This window comes from Elephantulus edwardii, unplaced genomic scaffold (assembly GCF_000299155.1).
Source record: "Elephantulus edwardii isolate Elephantulus edwardi_28Jun2011 unplaced genomic scaffold, EleEdw1.0 scaffold00349, whole genome shotgun sequence".
NCBI classification, from domain to species: Eukaryota; Metazoa; Chordata; class Mammalia; order Macroscelidea; family Macroscelididae; genus Elephantulus; species Elephantulus edwardii.
This window is the reverse complement of record NW_006400099.1, coordinates 2,070,389-2,088,858: the sequence shown is the minus strand read 5'-3', so window position 1 is coordinate 2,088,858 and position 18,470 is coordinate 2,070,389. Positions and strand designations below refer to the sequence as shown.

The 18,470-nt window shown below is 42.0% G+C and overlaps 1 protein-coding gene across 1 annotated transcript; it reads left to right on the top strand.

The window, feature by feature from the left end:
* Positions 1–643: 643 nt before the first annotated feature.
* On the top strand, positions 644–10,412 carry LAS1L (LAS1-like (S. cerevisiae); the record flags this gene model as incomplete). Its single annotated transcript, XM_006901897.1, has 6 exons — positions 644–729; positions 1,315–1,521; positions 1,856–2,003; positions 6,998–7,443; positions 8,441–8,591; positions 10,289–10,412. Coding segments are annotated over 6 exons (1,162 nt in total), but the record flags the coding sequence as incomplete, so codon positions are not given.
* Between the last annotated feature and the right edge of the window lie 8,058 nt (positions 10,413–18,470).

The window sequence follows — 18,470 nt, the reverse complement described above, 5'->3', positions numbered from 1 at the left end:
TTTTTTTTTTTTTAAAATACTACTTTGAGATCTAGAAGACATAAGAAGTCATAAGAGGAAGAGTAGAAGACTCGAGAATTATCAAGAGTAAGAAAAACGACTGAGCAAAACAAAACTAAATCCAGAATCCCTTTACTCGCCTTATCCCAGGCATTTAACCTTTCATCAAAGGGCCTGGGACTTCGCTCCATTTGTGGTTTGTTCAACCACTCAAAACTCTTTGCTGTAGAGTTGGAACCAACTCAGTGCTGACCCTTCAGCAGGGTTTCATAGGTTGTAAATCAAACAGGAAGAGATTTGCCCATCTTTCTCCTGTAGAACCACTGATGGTAGATTCAAATAGATGGGGAAGTGCTACCTTTGAGTTAGTAGTGCAAGTACCTATGAGCTATATCACTGGAGCTCCACAGTATGGAGCTCCCCCATAACTGCCCTCATTATGGGAATTCAACTAGAATATACTTGGTTTTGTTCATTTAAAACCTACTACTTCCAGACCAGCTCTTGCCCCAGGAAACTTTCCTCCTCCCTTAAGCTGTTTTATTTCTTGCCAGAGGCATTGGCTTCCCTGTGGGTGGGTGAGGGAGTAAGAGAGGGTCTTCTGGCTGCTTCAGCTTACTAAAGAAGTGTCTTCTTGCTCCAGTGAAGCTGTACTGGATGCTTTTCTGGATGATGGCTTCCTCATCCCCACATTTGAGCAGTTGGCTGCCTTGCAGATAAACTATGAAGGTAGGGTCCCTGGGGGCTCCCTGCAGCCTCAGAAATATTGTGTTTCTTGGATAAGAACACAGGGAATGGGCTGGGTGAGGGCTGTTTGTTGCCACTGTATGGCCAAAGGTAGCTCCACTGATAAGCAGTTGTGCTTGTGGGGCTGTCATTAGGAGATCTGGAGTGGGTTGAGTTGGGGTGAGGCGGGAGAATCTTAATGTCGTTATGCTGTGTTAATTGTTATATAGCCAATAACTAGAGAAATAGAACAGCAAATTGAGAACAATCTTGTGAGGTCATCTAGTCCAGCAACCTCATGTTAAATATGGGCAAACTGAGGTCCAAAGAAGGGAAGGTACTGACCAAAAGTCACACAGTGTTATTGACAAAGCGGAAGCTAGAAACAGTTCTTGTTCTTTTCTATGTTAATTTAAGTCAATGATTGAATACCAGATACTAACTAGTTTCTTTTTCTCCTACTGTTCTGTTTTCCTATTTCCTCCTGTCCTGTGATTGCAACTCTGTTGTTGTTGTTGGGGCTTACTCTTATTCTCTCTCTTGCTTTTCCTCCCACCATCGCCTGTCAATGTGCCTGTCACAACCTAGAAAATGTGGACTTGAATGACATCCTGGTGCCAAAGCCGTTCTCTCAGTTCTGGCAGCCCCTGCTTAGGGGCTTGCACTCTCAGACCTTCACACAGGCCTTGCTGGAGAGGATGCTCTCTGAGCTGCCATCCTTGGGGGACAGCGGGATCCGGCCTACCTACATCCTCAACTGGATCATTGAACTGATCGTGGCCAACACCAAGACTGGTGAGGGAAGATAGCCCTAGCCCAGGCCCTAGGGAAACCCAGGCATTTGTATTACCACAGTCCTCAGCATTTGACCCGAGAGATATACCAACCTCTTTTGTGAAGGGTTAATGCTTACTCTGAGAGGCTCCAGAGTAGCAGATCTCCCTTCACCTTTTTTCTTCTCACAGCCTATGCATGGCTGGTACGAAGGCCTTGAATACTTTTGAGTAGATGGGAGATAAAGGATTGGAATTATGGGGATGAAGAGGGACAGAGCTGAGCATTTTGAAGTAAAAGGTTGGATGTGGGGATTTACTCTTTCCTTTTCCTCAGACCCTTTCTTCTCTTTTAGGACGAAATGCCCGCCGGTTTTCTGCAAGCCATTGGGAAGTAAGAAAGAGCTGGAGACTGTTCAGCTGCCCTACCTCACTTGATTGGCCTCGAGTAGTTGAGTCCTGTTTAGGCTCACCTTGCTGGGCCAGCCCCCAACTCCTTCAGCTGTAAGTTTCATGAATTCAGTCTCAAACAAGAGTGAGAAGTCACCATAAAATCTCAGGACCATAGAGTCCTAGAATGGTTGAGCTGGAAGAGCTCTTTTAAGAACTTCTGACCCAATCCCTCTTCCATTGACAAATGGGAAAACTGAGTCCCAGAGAGTTCTGAGGCAAGACATTCTCCCTAAGATCACACAATTAAGACCTGACTGGAGTCTGTCATAAGAAAGATGATACAATCCCCCTAGAATGTTTAGAACAGTGACCTGCATAGAGTTAAGTAAGTATTCAATAAGTATTAGCTGCTGCTCTTTACTGAGCCTTGGTCTTCTTGTTTAAAGTGCAGTGCTGTCTCTTCCATTACTTTCCAAAAGTCAACCTCTATGTAGTTATTTAACAATATTCAGTAGCTCCCTATTGCCTTTATGATGCATCTAGCCTTTACCTGATATTCAAAGAGCGTTCTGATTCTGCCCCAGCTGATCATGGTTAGCCATAACGTCTGTGTTTCCCATTAAGTCCCTCTGGGTTTGTAGTCAAACTTAACATTGTTCTGACTCCCATAGATACTTGTGGTTGTTACCTTTTCTCTGTCATTTTCTGACCCTGAGCCACTTTCTGAAGCATTATATATTTCATTTGCATATTGTAATATTCCACAGCTCTTCAATTCTAGTGACTTTTATCTCTACTGTATTCAGCAATCCATTTCCATTACCCAGAGCTGTTCCATTTCTGAAAATTGACATCCTGATAGCACACTCAACCACTATTGTCTTAACATTCCAGTTCTTACTCTTATGTTCCATGATATATGCTTGTTGCTTTCATTTAGATCTTTATCCTTCCATTTATTACCTCCCTGGACCTTCCTTTCCCTTAACTTCACTAGCTACCTGAGTCTAACCTGATCTGACATGCAAACTCCAAGTTTGTATTGTTCTTTACTGTTTCTCCTGACTCTCATCCTGAGGGATTGCTCAGTTCTACTTGTCTGAACTTTTGCTTGTTTTCTGACTACACTGTCTCCCATTTCCTGACTATTCTAAACCCTATCACTCACTTCAAATCCTCTGTCCCATTTTACTCTAACTTCGTTGATCTCATGGCATCCAGAGGGTACCTTTCAACCAGAGGTCTATTCCTGTGTACTGACCTGTTATGTTATTTGTGTACTTAACCTTCTCGCCAGTCACAGAGTAAAGTCATCTTGCTCTGCCTCATAGCCTGCTTGTCCACTTGTGCTTTGGAACCACCTTCTTCTAGCATTTCTGGGACCTCACTCTTGCTTTCCTGGATCTTATTCAACCTGTGAATGTGCCTCATTTTTTCTCAACTTAGTAACAACAAAAGAACAATTTCCTTTGACCCTGCATCCCTCTCTAGCTACTAGTTTGTCATCCTTCCTCTACCATCCAGACATCTCAAAAGTGTAATCTACACTTAGCAGTCTACCCTCAAATTTTGGGAACTCATCAGCATTATTGTCTGCTGGATTAAAACTGTTCATCTCTGCCTCCTTGAGAGACCTGTGCTTTTTATTGGTTATTGTTATGTGCTGTCAAGTCACCTATGACTCATAGTAACCCTGTGCACAACACACCTAAACCCTGCTCTGTCCTGTGCCAATCTTATTGTCACTGACACACCTATCCCCATTTTCCCAGTGACTGAATCAGTCCATCTCGTTGAGGGTCTTCCTCTCTTGTGCTGTCCCTCTACCCTCCTAAGGACTGATCCCACCTTGAAAAATGTCCAAAGTATGTCAGACAAAGCTTCAAAATCCTTGCCTGGCTTCACCCTGTTTAGGACAAACTTGTTTGTTGTCCTAGCAGTCTTTAGTATATTCATTCCTCTTCTCCAGCACCACAGCTCAAAGGCAACAACTCTCCTTCTATCATCCCTAGTCATTGTCCAGCTCTCTAATGCATAGCAAGTAATTGCTAAGACCATGGCCTGTATCAGGTGCACCTTAGTCTCCAGACTGACATCATTGCTTTTTAGTACTTTAGAAATACTATAAAATTATGAGACCCAAATCTCTCTATCTGGCTCAGCCATTTTCCCTTAGGTGAACCAAAACAGAATTGGTTATCATATTTCTTACCACAACCCACTGTCTCACTTGGTGATGACATTATCTATTCTGTTATATTGATTCAATTATTTCTCAAATATGATCTTTTGTGGTGTTGTGTCTATCTCTAGTTTCCTTCCTTTTATCAAATTGTAAGATTTTCAAGGGCAGTTGTTTGCCATTAACCAGCTGTGCCAGCACACCACAGAGATATAGGCACCAGACAGACATCAGTAAATGTTGAACAGGATTGTACTGTGCTATATTATTGGTACTTCACTTGGTAGTAACTGACTCAGTGCTTGATGAATGGATAAAGTGGGAGTTCATATGTCAAAACCCTCTGATTACTTTATGGGGACTGACTCTGATGTTATTTTGCGTACAGTAGTTAGGAGAGAGAAAAAAAAAATAGCATTATAGACAAATCCATACAGGGAAAGGCCTTCAGGAAATACTAAACCAAGTAGCCAAATCTCGAGATGTGTGCACTTTAGAGTAGAAATAATATGGAGGAGTGGAAAACTTAGAGAACCAAAAGAACCTGGAGTAGTCAGGAAAAGCATCTCAGAGGAGGCATACAATCAAGAAAATGAATAAAGTTTCTCAATCAGAAGGAATATAATATGTGTATGTTATTTGGGGAGAGTGTGAAAAGAGAAGCATGGAAAAGATTTGGGTAGTGGCCTTCAAGGTACTTTCCAATCATAAGTGTATACAGAATGAAAGCAGCGGGTATTGGAGAAATTTGGAACACAGATCTCCCAACCCATGAATACCAGAGGTATGTGACACCTGCCAGCGATAATAGTGTCACACTTGAGTATGATTCCTTGTGCATATATCCTGTCTGCCCCAGACTTACCTAGTCCTACTTGCCCCGTTATATAGATTGGGAAACACAATGGGTTTTCCCAGATACTGTGCTGCAAGTCAATAGCAGGGCTGAGGTCAACATCCAGAAATTTTGTCCTTTGTGCTAGATTCTTTCTACAATGCTTTATTATATTGTACTATTGCAAAAGTGTCTGTTACTAGACTTACAGAGCTTGGCTCTTTTCCCTCCAGATTAAAAAGTCATTAGGCCTTGAGAACTTGAACCTGAACAGCTAGTATAAGTTTGTGAACCAGTAAAGACAAAAGGAAAGCAAATGGGACTCTCAGTAAAGAAATGTAGTCTCCGAACAGCAGAGTACTTGGAACCATCCAGCCTCTGTACTCACATTTAATGTTCAAAAGGAATTTAGAATTAAAATAGGAGAAAATACTTTACCAGAATTACTCAATGACTAAAGGAATGTGAAAGTAAAGTATCTCTGCAGTTAAATGTCATACATGGCGCTGTATATTTTTGGTAGAAGTCATTTAACAGGACTCTTATGAGTGCTTTAACTATTATGGGAGACCCAGGGTTTATTGATGATTGGACAGGGATTTGGACCCAGGTCTTAGGAGTGCAAAATCCACCTTTCCATGAACCTAAGTATGTGACCTCAACTCCGAACTGTAACCAGGCAAACCCAAGGAAGTGAAGTATATATTTTAAGACTGATACCATGCCCACACTTTAATAGTGCAGCTTGAGATAATGGATGGGTAATAATAAGAAATTAGGAATACAAATCAACTGCAGTGAGGGGAAAGATAATTCTTCGCCAATTTTTCCATGGGAGAAAGATGAGCAGTCTCTTTCCATGCAATTTATAGCCTCTGAAACCTGATGGAGGGTCAGCCAAGAGTTGGTTCCAACTGAATGGCAATGAATTAAAACTCACTTCCCAACCCGTCCCTGCCCACCCATGAGTTCTCACAGTGACTGTGTCTTTATGGGTGCTTTTGCTGTTAGCATAGTTCCTTGTGTGCACATTACTATCATTGTTAATTCCCCTCTGCCTGCCTGATCCCTGCCATCTAGTCACCAAGCTTTGCTCTATCTGTCCTTTACAGATTCTCTCCCTCTCATCTCCTTACCAATGCTCTAATTCAATTCCTAGACTGGACTGTTGTAACAGGCTTGTCCTTGGTTTCTCTTCCTGTAGGTTGCCTTCCCCGTGATTACTAGTGAGTCTCAGGAACAGCCTTTGTTCTTAGAGGACCAGAAGCAGCTGATTCTGTGCTTGATGTTGCCAGATGGCCCTCAAAACAGACAAAACATAAACACACACATACTTTGCTTAGCTTTTCTTGTCCCACAGCTACTGTCACCTCATCCAGTAATATGTGCTTGCTCTTTTCCATGGGTCTTTTTGGTGCCCCTCCCCCATGACTCCTGCATGAAGTTCTTCCTTAATTAATTCTGCTTTTTTGTGCTTTCTGCTTGCCCTAGTCTTTACAGTGCCTGCTTTCTGCAGTGTTCATCTGGTCTTCCAACATCCTGTCTTGTAAATTGCTATTGGTTTGGTTTTTTTTCTTTCTTTCCCTCATTCCGCACTGGACTATGACTGCTTTCAGAAAGATCACATTTTGTGTTCCATCCTGAAGAAGTCCAGCATCCTTTTAGCCATATTTTAGGTACTCAGGGCAGATTACTTAGCTAGATCATAGGAAGAAAAGGATTTTCCATTCTCCTATCCATTGCTGTAGGTCTGCTGTCTAATTTGTGTCTTTATATAACATTTTAGTACAGAGTACAATGGCTGTCTTTTATTCCCACTGTGTGCTAGGCACTGGGCCAGTAATTTTATGTGAGTTCTCTGCTTGTTCCTCCCATCAATCCTATAAGTTCAGTTTTACTGAAAATGGAATTGAGGCACAGAGCTTATTCAGGGTCTGTACTACTATTGTTTCTGTTCTGTCTACTCTACCACACTGCCTTTTCAGAACCAAGTCTAGAACTCAAACCAAATTCAAACCTTAGAGTGTTGATGGTGTGAAGTGACTTTTGATTTTGAATCTTTACTACCCTATCACTTTCTTTACTCAGTATCTTCAAAGCTATGGGGTCAGTCCTACCAGACGAAGACCAGGAGAAACTGCTGCACATCTGCTCCATTTACACTCAGAGTGGAGAAAACAGCCTGGTGCAGGAGGAGTCAGAGGCCTTCACAATCAGGAAGACCCCATATACACTAGATAGTCTGTACTGGAGACTTGAACCTCCTGGCTCCAGCTTTGGATCTGAAGGAAAAGACAAGGCCCAGGACCTGGGTAGCTTTAATGATGATAAAGAAAAGAAGGATGAGAACTTGGGAGATCACACAGAGGAAGCAGAAGATGATGACCATGAGAAAGAGGAACATGATGATGAAGAAGATAGAATGGAAGTGGGGCCTTCCTCTACAAGGGAGGATTCCCTCACTGCTGAAATTTCCAGTCTCCTGGCCCAAAAAAGAGGAGCTTTGCAGGGCTCTGTGTGGCAAGTTAGCACAGGTAAGCAGCCTACATCTGTTTTCTTCGCTACACCAGTTTCTTCTTTCACTAGTTAGTTGTGAGACTTTCCTACTCTAGTGGCTTACTGGTAAAGAAAAAAAAAAAAATACTGCCAACCTAAAGTGGGGAGGGATGGATGTGCAGTGAGTTTTGTTAGGTGTCATCAAGTCGAGTATGATTCAGAGTGACCCTGTGAATAATCTTCCATCGTCACAGTATCTGATACACTTAAGCCCATTATTGCAGTCACTGTGTCAGTCCACCTAGTTTAGGGTCTTCCTCTCCTTTACCATACCTTCACCTTTCCAACCATGATGTCCCTCTCTAAGGAATAGGCTCCCCTAGCAACGTGCCCAAAGTATGTGAGAAAAAGCTTTATCAGATAGAATCCTTTATGTATAAGTCAGGGTATTTTATGATATTTTATATGTGTGTGTTGGTTTTAGGTGCATTGTATATTTCTTAAGGCAAGACTAGTGCAAAATGGCATGATATTCTAAGATATGTGGGAAATCTAGGTCATTCAGATATTCCGAGGTTTCTATGGGTTTGGAGAAGATTGTCTGGGAATTCTGAGGCATTCAGACCGGGGTCTGAATGAATGAGTGGATGTCACCGTGCAAATGTGGAAATAGAGGAAATTATATGCAGATAAGAGATTAGGACAGTGAAACAGTCATGTCTAAAGAAAGATGTATATGTCTCTGTGAGACATGTTTGGGCAAGTGGGAAGGATGAAGTAGTAAGAATTAAAAGTCTTGTGTTTGAGCTATATGTAGGGGGAAAGAAAGAGCATAGATTATGTAATGGTGTTTGGAAAGGGAGTGGAGAGCATTGAAGTCCAGAGCAGCTCACTAAAAGTGATGCAAAGAAGAGTGAAGCTGGAGACACTCACAGAGTTGAGCCCACTTTTGGGTGTGGATCAGTAGACAGGCTTGTGTGCCAGTCTGAGAACCAGCTGATCAGTCTGCTCTGAGCATTTTCCTTTGTTCCACAGAAGATGTACAGTGGGTCACATTCCCATTTGGCCAAATGCCAGGTCAGACTGAAGACCCAGCGGAGCTTATGCTAGAAGATTATGACACCATGTATCTTTTGGATCAGCCTGTGCTAGAACAACGGCTGGAACCTCCAATATGCAAGACTAGGTAAGTGCCCATGGTAGCAGGACTTTTTACTCCCCTTTACCCTTTGTGGGAGGGAGCAAGAGAAGTAGGTTGAATTGGGGAGGTAGCCATTCCTAGTGAGAGCCTAAATGAATAAAGTAGAAATTCAAATTATATATACGTGTGTGTGTGTGTGTGTGTGTGTGTGTGTGTGTACACATTTTGAGAGGGAGACGTGTTTGTAACTTGGAAAAAAATCTTCTAAATAGCCCACCATAGAGGTCAAGAACTCTAGTCCGATTTCTTCATGTTCCGAGAGTGAAAACAGACCAAGAAAGGGGAAGATACTGGTCCAACGTTGTACAGAGTAATCATTAGGTCTTCCCATACTGTCCAGGCATCTTGATAGCAAGGTCTGCACAGGCCTCTGCACTCCCTCAGAACACACCTCTAGATCACAGATGTGGGAGCCCTTGGGCCATCAGGGGGATCCAAGAACCAAGCAGTCCTACCTGAGGGTCTGTGATGATAGCACAAAGAATCCTGTCCAGAGAGCCTGTACATTCTTGAATATTGGGAAAATGAGACTAAGAGAATCTTGTACCAGAGAGAGATTATTGAGCCCCTGAAATGGAGAGACTCTGTGGTGTTTTTCCTGGCTTATTCAATCTCTGGAAGATGAGTCCCTTTTCATCTGGGCATCCTGGGAGAGGGCAGTAGAACTCAGGGCCTCTAAGGCATTAGGATCTGTCTAGGAAACAGCATGCTTCCTCTATAGGAGGCAGCTGGAGAAATCAGGTTGTCTCTAGTTTGGGGTTTGGAGGCACATATCTAAGTTTCCCCCTCAACCCCAACTGGCTTGACCCTGGGTAAGGCCAATTCAATGAGCTCAGGGTACCCAGGATTAAGTGTGGGTAGATGGAACTGCTAACACAGAAGCAAGTTAATTTGGCCCAAGTCCCATTCCCCCTGTAGTAGGGAGACTTCCTCTGCTAGGGAAGGATATGCTCATCCTAGCTTCTTGTCACAGCTACATTCCTAACTGGATTGTGTTGCCTTTCCCATATCTGGGGCCTCTGATTCCTTTGTAGGATTGTGAGTGGATTAGATCCTAAGGGCTTTTGCAGCTACAGTAGTTTAACCATGGATCTGCCTAAGGGAGAGAATGATATCTTTATTCTCAGCTTACACCCTCATCCAACTTGAAGAATTTTTGGCAAGCAAGAGTATTCTGAGTAGGCAGGACTTATGGGATGGCTTCTTAGAGCAATTTGCCTTACTGAAGTGGAAGCTGGATCTAGCCCTGTAATAGCGAGCTTGGCCTTGGTTCCTTAGACTAGGTGTTGAGGGCATGAGGGTGAGGATGTCCAGCCCAGGATCTTGGGTTTAAGTTTGGGGCTTGGAAGAAGGCCATATTAAAGCATCTGCTTTGAATTACCTGCCTGGGAATGCGAAGGTGGAATGGTAGAGAATCTCCTTTTGTGCTTCAGCCCAAACAGCTCTGCTTTAATCTGATTAATATGTTGGACCTCTGAATAAAGCTATAATTTAAAAATTCCACTTTGTCTCCTTTCCCTCCCTCAACTGAGGGTAGGAATGAGCCATACATGGTTCCCACTTGAAGTGTTATCTCTGTAAAACCAGGCAGAAGGATGGCCCTTCTCATAGATCACCCATATCCCCTCAGCGCCTAATATTGACTCCTTCCATAACTGACAGACATCCTACTCTTTCTGCAGCACCGTGGGCTCAAGCTGTGGCATCGGCAATGCCAACTGCAGCAATAGCAGGAACAACTTCGAGGGCCTTCTGTGGAACCAAGGGCAGCTACATGGACTCAAAACTGGCCTGCAGCTCTTCTGATGTGAGCCCTTGAACAAGTGTGCATCAAACCTTGCCAGGAAAATAACCCAACCCCCAGTATGCTTGATGTTCTATCAGTAACCCAAGAGAGCCTGAATCTCTTTTTCTACTACAATGGGATTTTTAATATGTTTTGTGGTTATGGTTTGGTTTTGTTTTTTTTTGTTTGTTTGTTTTGTTTGTTTTGTTTTTTTATTTTGTGAGTGTGTACCGTCAAATCAGATCTGACTGGTACAGGAGGATATTGCGCCTCCTTCTCCGGCAGAGCGTCTGGTGGATTCGAACCGTGTTCCTCTGGGATTGCAGTACAGCTTCTTGCCACTAGGCCACCAGAGCTCCCCTATATGGTTTTGTTTTGAAAAACAATAAATATATAACTAGTTTTAGTGTTTGGTGTTTGTGAGGTGAAGGGGATACATGCTGGATCCAATTAATTCCATTTTCCCTTCTTTATTCTATGTAGAACAGGGTTAGGGTAGGTTCTGAAGTCCCTCGTGTCTACTAACTCTGGTTACTCTCACCATCAGTTTCTTCTGTATCTTTTTATTAATCCTTGAAATCATCTACTCCTCTGAGCTCTAGAACAGGCCAGCTCACTTAAAGCATCAGGCTCTGTAGGAGAGAAGCTGCTGCCACAGAGCCCAGCCATTAGCTGGGGTCTGCTTATACCCTCACCATGGGAAGACCCAAACCTTCATGCTTCTACCCAGTAAGCTTCTGCCTTATCTGTCTTCCCTTACCAAGCAAGAACTGAAAGCCAGAGAGAAGCCTTTCTTTGACATGTCTTTACCTGAGAAAAAAATAGAGTGGACTATCCTGTGGTACGCATTAGAACCACAGAAATTAGTCCAGAGCCTCTTCTTTATGATAATGTAATTATATCAGACACTCAGAGTACCCATCCGTGTCATCCCTGAGGTGAAGATGGATGAATAAACCATGTTCTTCTCCATCAGAGCTTTAAACCTAGTCAGAAAAGATAGTCACTAATTATGACCACCTTAAATTCTGCAAGGAGTTCCAATGTTCATGCTATTTTTGCTTAGGTTATATTTCCAAGGTAGTGGTCAAATCTGTGGTAAAACATCCCTATCCCCACCCTTTGGAGAGTGATAGCTGAGTGAGAGATTCTCTCTGTAGGACCATGTTTGATCCAAGAGAAGGGACAGAACTAGGTAGCACTCTCGCCAAGAAACTGGTACAGGAAGTATGGCTGAGCCAAGAAAAGAGAGGGCTTAACCTCTTTTTTACCTTCTAGATATCACCACCCCCATCCCCACCCTCCGGAAGACAGAGCTGCTTGGCATTCACTCCCCCTGTGCTAGGAGCACCATTATCACAAGGGAGTGGAGAGGAAAGGGGTGGTCAGAGGCCTGAGCCATCAGACACTACTGGTTAGAACAGAATGTGGAATATAAGAAGAATTAATGTAAGAAAATTGGAGATTGTTAAGGAATAAATGGAACACAAAAATATTGACATACTAGGCATTGGTGAAATGAAATTGGCATGGGACATTTTGAATCAGACATTTCAATGCAGGAAATGAAAAGATGGGGGAAGTAGGGTCACGGTCATAGTTAAAAAGACCATTTCTAGATTCTTCTTGAAATATAGTGTTGTGAGTGACAGGATAATAACATGCATACACATAAGAGGAAGACCGGTTAATACCACTATCATTCTTTCTGATTCCCAGTATGAAGGTTCTGCCTCTGGTGCTATATCGGCTAGTCTAAATCTAAGTGTGCTCTATTGTACACAGGGCTTTTGAAGGGCCTGTTATTTTAGAAGGTGATGGTCAGTCCTCCCTTGTCTGTCTTAATTTGGGTGCTCAACTTTAGAGTGGTATTTGACAAGCATTTTACCCAAAGGAGCAGATAAGAGTATGCAGTTAACAGATCAGGTGTTGTTCCTGGGATCCACCCTTTTGGCACATGTGTTCCCATCCTCGCCCCACCCTGCCAGCATCCAGCTCAGTACCCTTTTCTTGCCCCTCCAGAATCTCCCATGCTCTTCCCTGAGCCAACTCTGGTTACAACCAGAGACAAAGAGGAAGAAATAGATGACTTCTACCAACTATTGCAATCAGAAATCAATTAAACATGTAACCAAGATGCATTAGTAAGAATAGGTGACTGAAATGTAACATTTGGGACAAGGGAAAAAGGATTGGTAGTTGGGAAACATGGACTTGGTGACAGAAATAAGGTTGGAGAAAAAACCCAATATTCTGTATAACCAGTCATTTATTCATTGCAATTAACTTTTATAAGAAATACAAATTGCCACTATACACATGGGCCTCACCTAATGGCCTACACAGGAATCACATTGATTACAACTGCGGGGAAAAAATTGTTGGCAAAGCTCAGTATCAGCTGTGAAAACTAGCCCAGGTGCTGATTGTGGAAGAGACTATCAACTACTCATATGCAAGTTCAAACTGAAGTTAAAATTCAAAACCAATTCACAAGAATCAAAATTTGTATGAATATACTATTGTTTGTCTATCCATTAATTTGTTGGTGGGCACTTGGGTTGCTTCCATCTCTTTGTTACTGTAAATAATGCAGCAATAAACATGTGCTGTTGAGTCAACTGTGACCTATAGCGACCCTATATACAGCAGCTCTGAAGTCTGCCCTGTCTGTCCTAAGCCATTCTCACTGATTCTGACTTACCACCCTTCATTGCCCCAGTTACTGTATCCTTATCCGGGGTCTTCCTCTCCTGTGCTGTCCCTCCACCCTTAGGAGCATGATGTCCTCCAAGGATCAGTCCCACCTGGCCGTGTGCCCAAAGTATTTGAGATGGAGTTTCAGAATCCTAGCCTCCAAGGAGAAACTTGGTTTCACTCTCTCCAAGACATACCTATTTCTTTTCTTGGTGGTCCATGGTATGTTCAAGACTGTTCTCCAGCACCGCACCTCAAAGGCATCAATTCTTCTATCATCCATCCTTGGTCATTGTCCAGCTCTCTGATGAATAGCAAATAATTGTGCATCAGGCACACCACAGTCTCTAGACTGACATCGTTGCATTTCAGTACTCTGGAGAGGTCCCTGACAGCAGATTTTCCCAGTGCAATTCGTCTTTTGATTTATTGACTGCTGGTGCTAAGAGTGTTGATTGTGGAGCCAAACAAGGTGTAATTGTTAACAACCTCAATCTCTTCTCCATCTATCATGGTGCTGCCAGGTGGCCTAGTGGTGAGAATCTTTGTCTTCTTGATGTTGAGCTTCAGTTCACACTGAAGACTACAATCCTTAACCTTATGCAGCAAGTATTTCAGGTCCTCAGTTTGAGCAAGCAAGGTTGTGTCATTTGCATAAGGTAAGTTGTTGAGTCTGTTTCCAATCCTGATGCCACATTCTTCCTCATGAGCCCAGCCTCCTGGATGATCTGTTCTGCATATAGTTTGAAAAGTGTGGAGACAGGATGCATCCCTGATGCACTCCTTTCATGATTTTGAACCATGTAATGTTTCCTTGCTCTGTTCTTAGGACTGTTTCCTGGTCCAAGTATAGGTTTCAGAGAAGCACAATCAAGTGTTCTAGGATTCCCATTTTCCTCAAGATTTGTCACTTCTTTGTGTGTGTGTGTGTGTGTGTGTGTGTGTGTGTGTGTGATCCACACAGTCAAATGCCTTTGCATAGTGAAATACAGATAGACATTCCATGGGTGTGCATATATCTGTTTGGATGGCAGTTATGGTTTCTTTAGGAAATATTCCCAGTAGTGGAATTGCTGGGTTAAATGGTATTTCTGTTTCCAACTTTTTGAGAATGTTCTAGACCACCTTCCATAGTTATTGCACTATTTTACACTAATACTACACAACATTGAAAAACAATGAACTTCTAAAATATTACACAACACTGGGGACTCTGGAGCACATCATGCTGAGTGAAGTATTTTAGTCACAGAAGGACAAATACTGCATAGTACCACTGTTACAAAGCAGGTCTGACATGGGGGTTGGGAGGATAGGATAAAAGTGGATAAATAAAGACCATTGCATTGGAACATATGGAAGAAAGAACTGTCTAAGATGACTATATGATTAGGCATTATTTGTATAACAACAGCCCAAAATAAGAGATCTATCATTGCAAAGAGGACTGTGGGTGGGATGGGTAGGTAATCGTGCAACAATGAATAAATATTAAAATGAACTAAGGGAGGACGAGGGGGTAAAAATGTGCAACAATGAGTGAATGAAAATCTAACTTCTCTGTAACTGTTAAAATTAAATTTTATCTATAGAAAAAAAGCCGAAGTTTGACCTTAAGTCTATCCAATCTGAATTTAAAGACCTTCTCAAACAGGTTTGGGGCCTTGAACACTAATAAGTGAAGGCCAGGTGAGCTGTGGAAGGGTATTAAGACTGTGATCCATGAAGAATGCAAAAGGTCATTACAAAGAAAAGGAAGAAAAGACCAAAATGGATGTCAGAAGAGACTGAATATTGCACTAGAGTGCTGAGAAGCCAAAGTAAAGAAGAAATCAAGAAGTTAAGGAGCTGAACAGAGATTTCAAAGGGCAGCACAAGAAGACAAAGCAAAGTATTATAATGAAATTATAATGAAATGTGCAAAAACCTGAACAATTTTAAGCCTGGAGTTGCAATACATAAAGGATGCTATGGGCAGAAAGTTGAATGACCTAAGAAGCATCAAAAGAAGATGGAAGGAGTACAAAGGGTTACTATACCAAGAAGAATTGGCTGATGATAGAAGAATTTATTACACAACATGATCAAGAGCCAATGGTGATGAAGGAGGAGGTTCAAGCTGCTCTGAAGGAACTGACTAGAAACAAGGCCCCAGGTATTAATGGAATGAATACCAATTGACATATTTCAACAAACAGATGTTGCCCTGGATGTATTCACCAGGTTGTGCCAAAAAATGTGGAGGACAACTACCTGGCCAACTAACTGAAAGAGATGCATGTTAATTCCCATTCCCAAAACAAAGTGATTCCACAGTGTGGAAATTATCGAACAATACTATCACATGCAAGCAAAATCCTGCTGAAGATTATCTCCAAAAGAGAACTGCCAGGTTGGATTTAAGAGAGTTGTGGCACTAGGGACATTTTAGCTGATGTTAGATGGATCTTAGCTGAAAGCAGGCTACCAGAGGAATGTGTATTTTTATTTCACTGACTATACAGAGGCATTTGATTGTGTGGATCACAAAAATTGTGGCTAACTTTGAGAAGAATGAGAACCTCAGAACAGCTGATTGACTGTGCTCATTCTCATGACCAGGAGGCAGTCGTCAGAATGGAGCAAACAATAGACTGCATGGTTCAGGATCAGGAAAGGTGTACAGCAGGTATGCATGCATCCTATCTCCATACCTTTTCAGTCTATATATGGAACAGATCATTTGGGAGGCTGAACTTTATGAGGAACACTCATCAACTACCCACGTTATGCAGATAACACAATCTTGTTTGCTGAAACTGAGGAGGACCTGGGGTATTTGTTACAGAAGGTCAAGGATTGCAGCCTTCAATATTGTTTGAAGTACAACATCAATAAAACAAAGATTCTCACCACAGTCCAATTGGCAACATCATGATAGATAAAGAAAAGATTGAGATTGTTAACAGTTTCAGCTAACTTGGCTCCACAGTCAACATTCTGTACCAGCAGCCAGGAAATGAAAAGGGAAAATCTGCTATCAGCAACCTTTCTAGAGTACTGAAGAGCAATGATGTCAGTCTAGAGACTAAGGTACACCTGATCCAAGCCTGGTCTTCACAATTGTTGTGCATCCGAGAGCTGGACAATGACTAAGGATAATAAAAGGATCGATGCCTTTGAGTTGTGGTGCTGGAGAAGAGTACTGAACAGACCATGGACTACTAAGAGAACAAACAGGTATGTTCCGGAGAAGGTGAAACCAGGCTGCTCTTTGGAGGGGAGAGTTTTTATTTTCTGTCTCACACACTCTGGTCATGTTTCCAGGAGGGACTAGTCCTTAGGACATCATGTTTGGAAGGGTGGAAGGTCAGCCTAAAAGTGGAAGATCCTAGATGAGATGGATTGACTCAGTGACTTGGGGTGATGAGGATAGGTGTGTCAGAGGCAATGGACTTGACTCAAGATAGAGCAGGGTTCAGAGCTTTTGTACATAAGGTCACTTTGAGTCACAAGTGACTGGAGGAACATAGCAATAACACCTCTTTTTTCAGGAGGAGAGGTATGTACCATCATTTTTCTAGGAAGTTGTTCCACAGATTTGGTAACATTATCAAAGGGGTCATTTCCCTCCACCCTTCCCCTCCCATCCTCTCCACTTTAAAGTCTAACATCCTGCAGTATCAGCTGGTAGAACCCTCAAAGCGCAGCTAATCAAAGACATTTGTAAATGTGTGCTCTAGGAAGTGTCTGAGTGGCTGCCCTGTAGAGAGAAGGGAAATAATATTCTAAAATTTCAGTTCTCCTTTACTACTAGTATACAGCAGGTCTGAGTTTAACCACTCTTTTCATACTGGGAAGCTACATAAAACTTTTTTTAAAAAAATAAATTTCACTATTCAATGAAAATGGAATAGTGGGATGACATCAAGGACAATCATCCAGGAAGAGACACTAGATCATTAAAAAGACTGGGGGAGGGGGGGAAAGACCAAAATACATGTCAGAAGAGACTCTTAAAACTTGTGCTGGAACTAAAGGAAATGAAAAGGAGGGAATTCTGAAGAAAGAGGAACAGATTTCAAAGGACAGCTTGAGAAAAGCAAAAGGGGAAGAAAATGTTCTGCATTTCTCAAGCTAAAAGTCCTAAAGAAAAAAAAATACTCCTTGAGTTACTATGGGCAAAATATTGAATGATATAGGAAGCAATAAATGAAGATGGAAGTACTACACAGTCTAGGTACCAAAATAATTACTGAACATGACCATTTTGGGAAGTAGCATATGACCAATAACCAATGGTACTTGAAGGAAGAAATCTGCACTGAAATCATTGGCAAAAAATAAGACCCCACGAATTAATGTGATACCAATAGAGGTGTTTAAAGGAAACAGATGTTGCTCTGGAAATACTAGTCAATGCCAAAAAATTGGAAGAAAGCCATTTGATCAACAAACTGGAATGGATCCATATTTGCTACCATTCAGAAAAACATGATCCACCAGAATGTGGAAATTATTGAATAACATTGATATGACAAATAAAATCTTGATTTAAGACTATTCCAAAACAGCTGGAACAGTACCACGAAAGGAAGCTTCCAGAAGTTCAAACTAGATTTGAAAGAAGTTATGGAGCAAGGAATATCATTGCTGTTGTCATATAGATCTTGACTAAAAGCAGAGAATATCAGAAAGATATTCACCATCCTTGCAATCTCTGATTAAACTGAACCCATTGTTATAGTTGCTGTGTCAATTCACCTTTCTGAAGGTCTTCATCTCTGTGACTGACCCTATACCTTTCCAAACATGAATGTTATTTCCCAACAACTGACTATGCAAAGACATTGGACTGTGGATCATAATAAATTATTAATAACATAAAAGAATGGGAATTGCCATTTTTTTAAATGGAAACATCAAAAAGAGTAGGGCAGAATACTTAGTTGTGCTCATGTGAAACCTATACACAGACATAGAAGCAGTCATTTGAACAGAACAAGGGAACACTGTGTTATTTAAAATCAGGAAAGGTGTGCATTAGTGTTGTGTCATCCCCCACTCCAATACATTTTCAGTCTGTATGCTGAGCAAATAATTTGATAAATATGCTGGACTAAATGAAGAAGAATGTGGCATCAGGATTAGGGGAGGACTCAACAGCATGCATTCTGCAGATGATACAACTGTGCTAAGAGAAGATCAACAACTCCAGCCTTCAACATGAATTACATCACAAAACCAAGAAAACAAAAATTCTCACCGCTGAAGCAGTAAACATCATGATGTTGTTGTTGTTATGTGCCATCGAGTCGTTTCCGACTTATAGCGACCCTATGCACAACAGCTCTAAACCCTGCTCTATCCTGCGCCAACCGCACTGCCTCTGACACACCCAT